General features: G+C 40.5%; 1 protein-coding gene across 1 annotated transcript in view; it reads right to left on the bottom strand.

Moving 5' to 3' along the window:
- Positions 1 to 12,584, bottom strand: part of Hmg20a (high mobility group 20A) — an 82,453-nt gene that overhangs the window by 31,278 nt on the left and 38,591 nt on the right. Inside the window, exon 2 of the mRNA XM_005347400.3 lies at positions 1,725 to 1,817. Coding sequence (XP_005347457.1) covers positions 1,725 to 1,813 — 89 coding nt within the window. The 5' untranslated portion in view covers positions 1,814 to 1,817. The remainder of the gene's footprint in view (positions 1 to 1,724; positions 1,818 to 12,584) is intronic.

Here is a 12,584-nt window from a genome sequence, read left to right as displayed (position 1 = left end):
ATCTCTGTGAGTTCGAGACCAGCCTGGTCTACAGAGCGAGTTCCAGGACAGGTTCCAAAGCCACAGAGAAACCCTGTCTCGAAAAACCAAACAAACAAACAAACAAACAAACAAACAAAAAGACTATAGAAATAATTCATCTTTGGGATTAGCTAGTACTTGAATGTACTAGTGAATCTATTTCTTCTTTGGTTTCTAAATATCAAGAAAAGATTAAAAAAAAAAAAAAAACCCTCAAGTGAAGCCAGCCTTTAATCCCAGCATTTAGGAGAAAGAGGCAGGTGGATCTGAATTAGAGGCCAGCCTGATCTACAGAGGAAGTTCCAGAACAGCCACAGTTACATAGAAAGACCCTTCTCAAAAAACCAAACCAACCAGTCAAACAAAAAACAAACAAACCCCCAGAGCCAAAAAAAAACCCCAAATCAAAACAAAACAAAACCCACCTCTCAAGTGGACCAGAGAATTTTAAGGCAAGAGGTAGATGCTGCTGTTAAGTTCTCTCTGAATTCTTTTATAGGTTTGTTCAATGATTCCATGGAAAAGGAATGGAAGAAACTGTAGTATAAAGGAGGGCGGGCCCTTTGTTCCATCCCGCCCGGCTAGCTTATACCCGAAATAACCACATGGAAATTGTATTAATTAGATTACTGCCTGGTCCATTATATCTAGCCTCTTCTTGGCTAATTCTTACATCTTGATTCAACCCATTTCTAATAATCTGTGTAGAACCACAAGGTCGTGGCTTACCGGGAAAGATTCAGCATATCTGACTCTGGCGACTTCATGGTGGCTCTCCCTGCCTGTCTTCTTCCTCCCAGCATCCAGTTCTGTTTTCCCCACCTATCTAAGTTCTGCCCTATCAAAAGGCCAAGGAACCTTCCTTCTTTGATCAATGAAAGAATAACATAGAAAGAAGAATCTCCTACACCAAGAAACAAGAAGTTGGTTAAAGCGTCAAAACATCTTTTTTTTTTTTTTTAATTAAAAACTTACTTATTTTTATGTGTATGGGTGGTTGTGCCTGTGTGTATGCCTCTGTATCTTATTCACACGAGGCCCTCTGAGGCATCAGATTCCCCTGGAACTGGAGTTGCAGAAGGTTGTTGAGCTAGGAATGTGGGTGCTGGGAACTGAATCTAGGGGTTCTGGAAGAAGAGCCAGTGCTCTTGAGCACTGAGCCACCTATCCTGCCCCAATTTCTAAGCACTATGAACAAAGAACCATATTAAAAAGCTAGAAGTTGGGCTGAAGGGAGGGCTCAGTGGAAAGAGCGCTTGAGGCAGAGTTTGGATCCCAGCACCCATGCAAACACTGGTAATAGCCCTGTGCATACCTGCAACCCCAGCACTGAAGGAAGCAGAGGCTGCACTGGGGCTTGCTAGTTAACTCCCTAGACAAAAAACTAGTGCATATCCCACATGCATGTACAAACCACACACAAGTCTAATCTCTGGGGAAAAAATTTAATAACTGCGGCAGCTTACAAAGAAAATACATCTGAATTTTAGAGTATTCCCTGTACCAGGTCCACCAGGCTCAGAGCACTGGCAGAAGGCTGAAATCACATTACAAAGCGGGTTACAATGGCTCTCTTTGAAAGGCCCAACAAATGCATCTTCTACTCTTATGGTATAAAACTGCCTCGTTAGCACCTCATACTTTGTCAGAAACTGTGTTTTGAAGCCTCTGCAGAAGTCCAATGTTCCAAAGCAGCTGCTTACCCAGTTGCAGCCAGATCATTACTCTCCTTGGAGCCGTCTTCATCTGCAAAGAGGGGCGGCAGGGTAGAGCTAGTCATCAAGCTTTCCATCTCCCTGAGAGGAAGAGATAATCATAAAAAAATTAATGGCTTAATTACTTCTGGTCCAAGTTCCACTAATTTAAAGACCTGCCTTTCTTAGCTTCAATATATCAGCAACAGAATAGAAACTGACCTAAATGTTTGTTTTCTTGACTTGGACACATCAATTTAAACTCCTTGGTTAATGGGCTTTTAACCACAGTCTTTATCAACTAACCAGACTTAAAAACAAGTTGAGGGCTTAGTGGGTAAGTAAGACTGGCAGGTGTGTAAGCAAGAGGACTGAGTTTAATCCTCAACGCTCACATACGGTTAGGGATGGCCCTGCAGAGTGCCTACAGACCCAGTGCTGGGAGAGGGGGCAAGCAGGAGAGTCATGGGGCTTACTGGTCAGCCGGACTAGCTGAAATAGTGAGTTCCAGGTTTAGGGAGAAGCCCTGTCTTAAGGGATTATGTAGGGAAATGATAGAATAGGACATCTGATGGTCTTCTCTGGTCTCTGCATGCATGCATGGATGTTTACAAGCACATACATACATGTGTATATCCCACACATACATACACCACACACAGACACAAATAAAAACAAGTCCAGTTTTAACAAGCAGGACATGCTTTGGAAAACTTTTTATTCATCCTCCAAAGTGTTCTTTAAGAAAGTAAAGCAACTTTTTGTTTATTGTTATTGTGTGCGCGACACATGTGAGACAGTTTGCACGTAGAGGCCAGAGGCTCTCCTTCCACTGTGGGTCCACTGTGAAGAGGCCAGAGGCTCACCATCCACTGTGGGTCCATGGGTCCACTGTGAAGAGGCCAGAGGCTCTCCTTCCACTGTGGGTCCACTGTGAAGCCTGCACAGCAGGTACTTTTACCAGCTTCACCATCTCCTCAGTCCTTCACAAGTCTTTGTTTTGTGGAGATTTTTAGGTGGTGTGACCCACAATTACCGAAAACCTTGAGCAAGATATTTTGATCAAGCACTTTTAGCTAATGTTTCAGCAGCAGACAGATGAAGGTACTGATTTAACTTCCGGAGTTGTTGAGAGGGATTGAGCTGAGTGTACTTCACAGACAGAGAAAGGCTAAGACAGCAAGTGTTCTGGGCATTGCTATATGTACAGTATTGTTGTTACAACATTACCAGCTCTTAGTCCCACATGAATCATGCTTGGATCAAATGGTGACAAACCAAGCCCTTAAAAAAGGAAATAGTGCAAAGGAAGTGGAGGATGGAAGGCATACTGATGTGGTTCTGAGTCAAAGAAACCACACTTCCAGGTCAGAGCCATGCAGCACTTCACTGTCGTAACCCACAACATAAATAGCGTGCACCTGGTGCAGGAAACAGCTCCACTTAATTGAAGAAAACAAATAAATCACAGGAACCTGAGGTGATCGGACTGCAAGGATAAAAGGACAAAGTGATAAAGAGAGTAATTTCATTTAGCATATCTCTACAGAGAATTTTTCCCTTGCAAGGTTTACCACCAAGGCCTTCACCCCATACAGCTAAAAGCAGCAGCAGCCAATTCATCATGAAAGTGATATTCACACAAAACATTCAATAGTGACCCCAAACATCAGCCACTTAAGTGGAACTGCGAAGCACTCAAGAGAGAAGGCCTCAATCAGTGGGCGAATTGAGAAGTAAATGATGCGAATTCACTGAGGAGGCCCTTGGCAGTCCTCTCAGTGCTGCTGTTAAGGGGCTCTAGTGACGGGGCGATTAAAGGCGACCACAGCAGCCATAGTGAGCCAGTGTTCATCCCACTGGGGGAAACAGGCAGAAACTGCAGGGGACACCGACTAGCATTCTTAATGTTCAGTGGAGCAGTTTACTTCCCAAATACTAAAACTGACGCTTTATTTCTTGCTCTTACTTAATTTCACTTCTAAATTTATTATTTAGGAGACTAAGATCCATAAATAGTTGAATGTGACAAAAAAGCTTCTCTGCATTTATCTTATGAATTATGGCATACAGAGTCTAGAAGGCTGAGGAAGGCATTCATTCATGTGATGTGCAGGAAGGCCTAAGAACCATTTTCAGTTTCTTCAAGACAAGGTACTTACAGTAGAATGGCTCTGACAAATACTATAGAATTCCATTTGTTTTCTAGAGTGATTCTAACTCAAATGTACTTACATTTTAATTCATATTATATAAGACCAGATGAAAGCATGGGCTTTCGGGGTTACTAACGCCAATGTACCTGATTCCTTCCCCACAACAAGATAGATACCACAGACTGTACTGAAGAAACAGTCACATAACCTCCAACCTAACAAGGACTTGGTTGATTTATTCCTATAAGTGTCCCTAGAAGTCACTGGCCTCTCAAGAACCTTGAAACTGGGCATCTGAAGCTTTTGGCATTGCTCCCTCATCTCAAAAGGAGAGACATTATTTGGTAGGGAACAAATGAAGTGTTTTTTTCGTTCACTATGTCAACATGGCCCTCTTAAGAGTGTTCACCAGATATCTTTAGTCATTTTTTGAAATGTAGAGAGACAGCTGGATAACACAACCTTAACAACATATAAACAGAGCACATAAACAAAGGAAGTTCAGAGAACACACATTTCTTCTTTTCCCCCCACACTCTTAAGTTTGTATTACTCAACCCATATGGCTTCAGATACATTTTCTTAGTGTTACTGAGCAGTCAGGTCCCTAAGAAATGAGTAATAAAGTGGGTGGAAGATAAAGGGGCCAAGATCAACAAAAGAAGGAAATGAAGAAAAGCCCAGTGAAACCCAGAGGCTCTAAAGTAGTTCAGTAAGTTGGAAAATAAAATGATTCTCAAGAACATGCTCGGGTCCCATGGGAACGAGCTCTCATCTAGTCCATCAGGGAGGGGTGATTCAAAGTGAGTCACAGCTACTAAGTCACTGGATGCCAAAAGCCCTTCAAGTGCATCATATGTGTCTGATAATGGACCAGTACAGAGGTCACAGTGAGCTTTAAAATCCCATGCAAGGCATTTAAGAAATTTAATGAATGCTACTCTGGAAGGAGCAGGAATTGTGTACAAAGGCAAAGCAAATACACGAATTTGCTTCTTTGCTGCAGTTTACATAAATAACATGTAAGATACTTCCTGGCAGAGGGACCTACCCGAATCTGGCTATAGTCCTAAAAACTCCTATTATTTCGAGGTTTATGCTTTGAACTAAGTCTGTATCTTAGCTTTGGAAACCTAAAAACTCTCTCTATACTAACTACTCACTTAGCTAAGAACTAATTTAAGATTTCTTTTTTTTTTTTGGTTTTTCAAAACAGGGCTTCGTTGTAGTTTTAGAGTCTGCCCTGGAACTAGCTCTTGTAGACCAGGCTGGCCTCGAACTCACAGAGATCTGCCTGCCTCTGCCTTCCGAGTGCTGGGATTAAAGGTGTGTGCCACCATGCCTGTCTATTTCTTTGTCCTTTTATAGCTCAGTGGATATAGCATTTTCCCCACAAAGAATGAGGATCTATGTAAAAATCTAGCAGATGTGGCAGTTGGGAGTATGAGACAGACTCCTGGGGCAAGGTGAAGCTAAAACTAGCTGAAACAGTGAGATCTGGTTCAACTGAAAGACAGTCTCAATTAAAAAAAAGAAGAAGAAGAAGAGGAGAAGCAAGCTACCTAAATTCAACTTTAGGCTTCTTCATTCATGCATACACATATGCATGGCCACTTATACACACATGCAAACAGGCACACACCACAAACGATAGCAAGAGGAATGTAGCTTTGGTTAATAAAGGGCAACAAAAAAGGAAATTGGATGAAGTTTTAAAAATGTTCTTGGACCTGGGAGAGGCTTGGCAGGTAACAGTGCTTGCCAACAACTCTGATGACATGAGTTTAATCCTAGAAGCCATGGTGAAAGACAGATTCAACCCCTGAAGGTTTTTCTGACCTCCACACACACAATGTGAACACGAGCACCTGAAGGCCAAAAGTGCCTATTGTGTGATCCTTGATGATCGAATTGGAGTCCCAGAACCAACAAAAAGTTAGATCCAGTGGTGTGCATCTATAATCCCAGCACTCCCACAGGAAGATGGATGGGAAATGGAGACAGTAGAACTCTCTGGAAGCTTAAGCTTATTTATTGGCAGTTAACCAGGAGTATACAGGGTGGCAGAAACAATGAGAGACTCTGCCTAATGGAAGGAGCAAACTTCAAAAGTTGTCCTGTGACTCTCCATCTGTATTGTGGTACATGTGTATTTACATCCAAACCCCTCCTGTAAAATAACAAATAAAAAAGGGGGGAAAAAACTCAACCCTGTACCACCTGCAAAAAAACCCACTTTAAATAAAAAGACATATATAAAAGGAAAGGGGATAGATAAAAGTAAACCATGCTAACAGCAATCAAAAGGAAGCTGAAGTAACTAATAATAATTTCAGATTAAAAATGTTTGCTCTGAAAAATAAAATGTCAAAGGAATGAAAAGCAGGTTTTAAACTGAGAGAAATATTTATATAAAACACATTGTAAAAACACAAAAAAGTTAATAAAAGAACAATTTAAAAATGAACCAAAACAGGCAGAATAGAACCTTATCAAAGAAGATAGACAGATGTCAAGTAAGTACATATGATATGTAATATCATATGTCATTAATCAACTGCAAATTAAAACTACTACTATTAGAGGTCACAGTCCAAAACACTGACTAAATTAAGTGCTGACAAGGACAAGGAGCAAGATTAGTCTCCTCCATTATTATTGGGAATGCAAAATGGTAGACTTGGAAGAAAATTTAAGTTTTTTACAAAAGGAAATATACTCTTACTGTATGATCCTGCATTCATGATCTTTGGTATTTGACTAACTGAATTAAAAATTATGTTCATACAAAACCTGTTAGCCATCGGTATTTACAGTAGTTTTATTCATAGCTGCCAAGCCTGGATATAATCAAAATATCCTTCAGTTGGTAAATAAAGTGTGGTGTAACCAGACAATGGTATGTTATTCAGTAATATAAAGAATAAGGCTGGACATGGTGGTGGTACCTTTAATCTCAGCACTCAGGAGGCAGAAGTAGGGGTGGATCTCTGTGAGTTCAAGGCCAGCTTGGTCTACAAAGTGAGTTCCAGGACAGCTAGGGCCCTGTCTCAAAAAACTAAAAGAAAAGAAAAGAAAAGAAAAAAAAAAGAATGAGCTAGTAAGTCATAACAAGGTGGGGAAAAAAACAATACATATCACTAAGTAAAAGACATCAATATGATGTCTACATACATACTGCATGAGTCTACCTATCTGATATGCTAGGAAGTAAAAATAAGTAGTTGTTGCCAGAATTTGGTGTGGGGAACACCACACCAAATGAATACAGAGGATTTTCAGGGAATTGAGACTGTCCTGAATAGTAATTCAGTGGGAGGGAAAGATACCATTCTACATCTGTCAACAATCACAGAATGTATACCACCAAAAGTAAACCTTGATGTGAATTAGGGTGATGTGACAATTTGGGACTGACTGCAACAAATGTGCCATTCTGAGCAGGATGTTAACAGTGGGGTTGGCTGTGGATGATGTGTGGGGTTAGTGAGTACATAGAATTCTACTTGCCTCATTCTTTCTGTGAGCCTAAAGCTGCCTAAAAAAGTAGAGTTCATTCATCTAAAAAATACTGTATTATATATTTAACAATGATATTATTTATATATATTTTTGGCATATAACCAGATTGGGCATAAATACAACTGACTTTGCTATGCACACACATTAAAGTGGAAGTGAAAGTACAAAGACTTGCTAGAGCATCATCTACCAGCTGTGAGTACTTAGCTAGGAACATTCAGTAGGCTGTAGGCATTAATCAATCAGTATGTTTTACAGTGGGGACGAGAACACTGCTAATCCCACTTGGCAGTTAACTGGGGTTCAGTTAAATGAAATCCAGTAAAGAACTCTTTCATTCGGGTTTTAAATGGGGATGAGAAGAAAAAAGATAGAACCAGGTAACCTGGGACGGCTGAGCTATAGGGAGACAATCAGTATGGGCACAGCTGGTCTTGGACCTCAGTAGCTGAGGGTTTGCCTAGCATATCAAAGGCCCTTAGTTAAAAAGAGAAAAAAAGAATAAAGAGAGAGAGATGGCATAGTTAGGTGTGGTGGACATGCTAACCCCAGCACTTGAGGGGCTGAGGCAAGACAATCACAAATTTGAGGCCTTGGCTTGATACAAAACAAACAAAAACCTGGTGTGGGGTGTGTGTGCTGGAGAGATGGCTCAGGGGTTTGCAGAGGACCCAGGTTCAATTTCTAGCACCCACACCACCACAGCTTACAATTTCTGTAATTCAGTACCAGAGCCTCTGACACCCTCTTCTGGCCTCTGTGGGCACCAGATACCACATAAACACGGTGAACAGGCACAAGACCCACAAACCAGTAAAACAAAACAAAAACCACCAAACAGAGATTTAAAGCACACACTTTTCATCCGAGAAATTGGGAGGTGGCACTGTAGGATCAATAGGTCAAGGACAATCTCGGCTATATAATGAGTTTGAGCTATACAATGTGATTTTGCCTCAAAAAATTAAAAAAACTAAGCTGGGCATAGTAGTGCACTTTTAATCCCAGCACTCAGAGGCAGGTAAATTTCTGTGAGTTTGAGGCAAGCCTGGTCTACAAAGCCAGTTCCAGGACAGCCAGGGCTGCTACACAGAGAAACTCTTGTTTTGAAAAACCAAACCCAAACCAAACCAAAATAACAGAAAGATGATGGCTAGGTAGAACAGATAGAAAATAGGGCTCCTATTTCTAGAATTTCAGCTTAGGCTCCTAGGATCATTACTGGCAGGAAGCCAAATCATTCATTTATTCATCCATTAAACAAACATTCACTATCCACCTACCATTCTAGGCTTTTCTATACATTGGGAATAGATACAATGACTGTAATAGGCAAAACTCCCTACTCCCGTGGGATTCACAGAATCCTGGGGAAGACAGACCAGAACTACTGAGTAAAATGAATGGTGTTACATAGTGAGAAACGCTTAATAAAGAGGCAGAGAGAAAGTTTAGGGGCTCATGGAAAGGGGTATTTTATACACAGAAGCTAAGAAACCTTCAGTGTGGTATTCTTTGAGGGAAAGAGTTAAAAAGACACAAAGGGAAACTATGTGAGGTATGTGAAGAAGGAGCAGGTCAAACCGGTGGACAACTACAGCAAAGGACCATCCAGTGCGGCTAAAGGTGGTGGCAACCGGGGCTGGACTGAGTCAGCAGCAAAAATCAGTAGTTTGAGAGCTAACCACAGCACCAAGCCCTGAAGCTTATATTAAGGAATTTTGGCTTTTATTCTGAGAAAGGAAGTTACTCTAAGTAAGGCATGAGATCTAATATTTTTATAGGATCATATTGGCTGTGGGTAGGTGGAGAAGGAAAGGGATAGAGATCATGTAGGAAGCTTCTGTAAGAACCAGAAGGGTAATGGAGGCTTAGAAAGAAATACTAGTGTAGGTGTGAAATAGTCAGATTCTTGATATATTGCAAAGGCAGAACCAGCATGGCAGTTAAAAAAAAAAAACAATTAGGAATAAAATCTATAAACCGTGACCTATGTGAATATTAATTGTGGTCTGCTGATCTGATTAATAATTAAGAGTACGCTGTACTGAAAAATACTACTTGTAAGTTTTTTGAAGGAAGACAGGTATTTTGCTACAAAAGAAACAACTCAGCTGCCATCTACTACAATGCCTGTAGCTCACGCATTTTCAACAAGCCTGTGTTGCTTCTATTTCCTATGGGATCCAGACTGTGTTTGCTGCCAAAGTAGGCAGCTCTGCTTTACAGTATTTTACAGTGTGCAGTCTCTCTCAGGCTAGAAATGCTGTTCTTCATAACCAAGAAGGGAAAGAGGCCAGAGGTAGAAACATAACTAAAGCTGCCATCTTGTTTAGGATGTTTAGGAAATAATAGTTTTGCCAATTTAGGAATCAAATATTTTCTAAGAAAACTATGAAGGAACTACATAATAAAAAGAAATTCCACACTGTTTCTTTCTGGATAGGTGAATTCCTGTACACGATCATGAACCCCCTTTGGTGGAACCCTGTTACTATTAAGACACAAAATGTACTGGAAGGAAAAAAATCCCCATGGAAGGAAAGGAAGCAGTTTTTTGTTTTTTGTTTTTATCAGTTTTATGTAAGGCACTGTGCTAACAGGGAAAATAAAAACACTACTTTCCTCTGCCAAAGCAAAACTTATCATTTTACAACATGGTATTGTCTTTGGAAGTTATGATCCGTTTGTCTGGCTGTTTTATGGTGTCTGTTGGTCTCAAATTGCCCTACCTACATATCCTATCTAAACACTGCTTTTATTAGCAGTAAACAAGGAAGTAAATGACCAAGACCAACTTGGACCCACAGTAATCCCATAAAACTTGGCATTCCTTCCTTAGTGTGGAGTACCTTCCTCATTTCCTGGTATACTTTAGCAGTAAAAAGGCCAAGTGACAGCAGGGATGTAGCTCAGTTGACACACTGCTTCCTTAGCATGCATGGAGGCCTGGTCTTGTATTTATCACAAGTAAACTGACCACACTGGCACAGGAGTGTAATCTCAAATTTGGGAGGTGGAGATAGGTAGATTAGAAATTCAAGGTCACTCTTGTTGGTAGTACAACAAGCTCACAGCCTTTTATAGTGATACTTCACAATTTAGAGACAGGCAAACAGCTAAAAAGTATGTGGAAAGGTGGTAGCGGCTGATGTGTGGAAAGGTATATGTTTAAGTACACGAGCGTAACAGGGATAAGATACAGAGATAGAGATGAATCCAATGACTAAGTTAAACAGCTGAGGTGACCTTCAATTATCACTGAGCATTTACCGGTGCACTGGAGAGCTGAAGGAGACAAAGAACAGCTGAACAAACTATCTGACAATGAATAGTTAGCTTGGAGCACTTGGCTAATGAGAAATCCAGTCTCACGATAAGGTAGATAACACTAAAACACTGGCTCAAGGCTGGGATTTTAGGAAGGCAACACAAGAAAGCAGAAGCAACACGTCCGTCTCAGTAGGGCACGTGAGACAAAGCTCTAGGTGCAAGAAACAGACTCCTCTATCTTCTATCTTACCCACATCTGCAGGGCTCATCTCTGCAGCAGTGAAACAGCTGAAATGGAGAGTGGGAAAATGTTTCTTTCATAGGCAAGAAATTCTAAATCTTTTACTGTTTCAAAAGCCAATTCGGCCTGGGATATAGCTCAGCTGTCCAGCATGCGTGAACCACTTGGTTTAATCTCAGCTACTTCATAAAAAGTGCACGGTGGTTTTTGTCTGTTATCCCAGCATTTAGGAATAGCTGCACGAGGAGCAGAAGTTCAAGGTCATTCTTGGCAAAACTGAGTTTTGAGCTGGCCTGGGAAACAGAAAACCCTGTCACAAAAGAAAACAACAATCTAAAAAACACTCCGAAGGACATTGGGTAATACGGATGTCCTCAACCAAAAGATAGAAAAACAAATGAATTTAGCAACAAGGACGCAACAGTACTGTGTTCACTAGCATTACAATAAAATGGTTTTCTTCAAAAGCAAACAGGCCCAAGTGCAATGTGCTTAATAGTTTAAACAGGCAGAAACACCCTCCATTACTTTTGCTTCTAAATTCCAAAGAAGACAAGTGACTAAATAGCCACAAATTCAAATTTGATGTATTGAAAGCGTTTAGAATTTTGGCTTGCCTGCTCTGAGGTCTTACTTTTCACACAGAGAGAAACCTCTCTGGTTTGTAAGCTATGGATTTAAGGCAAAAGACTAAAACCACATTAGCTTTAACTCTAACAAAAGAATAACAACACTAATTTGGTCACTCCAAGAGTCTTCATAATTTCTGTATTTACTAAAATCTGCCAGAATATGTATTTTTGGAGTTGTCTAACCAGAACCCAAAGGACTGGAGGCAGCAGTATGATTTGTCTAGCTCTTCTCTCTATACGAAAACACATCCATTTACTTGTGTTAGCATGTCCTTTTGTCATAAATTGAAATCTACTGCAGTCCCACAGAGAGGATTTCCGGAGGACTGCTGTGCCCCACACCCCCAAATGTAAAATGGGTCATTTTCCTCAAAGGAATGTTGTAAAAATGAAATAAAAATAGTTCATATGTTCTGCAGACAAGAACACAAAAGCTACTTTTTAACTGCTACAGTGTCTTCAATGAAATATTTATGAGGAAGTATATTATAAACATACATAAGAAAAAAAGATCAAAACAAGCTCCAGAATGTTCTAAACAAGTTAAATTAGAAGGTGGCAGAATTATGAATAATTAATTTTCATTCTTTTAATGTTCTAATTTTCAGAAATACTGTTGTTATTTTAATAAAAGTGGAAAGTCAGGTAAGGTGCCTGTAATCCTAGCACACAGGAGGCTAAAGCAGACTGACTGCTGTGAGTTCAAGGCCAATAGGGTGCCAAGAAGGAACCCTGACTCAACAACAAATTGAAAGATCAACACTACCATCACAATTTAGTTTATAGTGTTGGAGTGCAAAGCCAGGGCTTCATACACGCTAGGCAAATATGCTACTAACTGAGCTAAATCCCTAGTTCCAAACTAATTTTTGCTTTTTGTTTAAATTAAAATTTAACTTCATATTCAACATGAGAATACATTTAGAAATATGAACATGCCACCACAACTGGCTCGGTGGTGGCGCACGCCTTTAATCCCAGCACTCGGGAGGCAGAGGCAGGCGGATCTCTGTGAGTTCGAGACCAGCCTGGTCTACAAGAGCTA

The sequence above is a fragment of the Microtus ochrogaster genome, chromosome 5 (assembly GCF_000317375.1).
Source record: "Microtus ochrogaster isolate Prairie Vole_2 chromosome 5, MicOch1.0, whole genome shotgun sequence".
Lineage (NCBI taxonomy): Eukaryota > Metazoa > Chordata > Mammalia > Rodentia > Cricetidae > Microtus > Microtus ochrogaster.
This window is presented reverse-complemented; position numbering and strand designations above follow the sequence as displayed.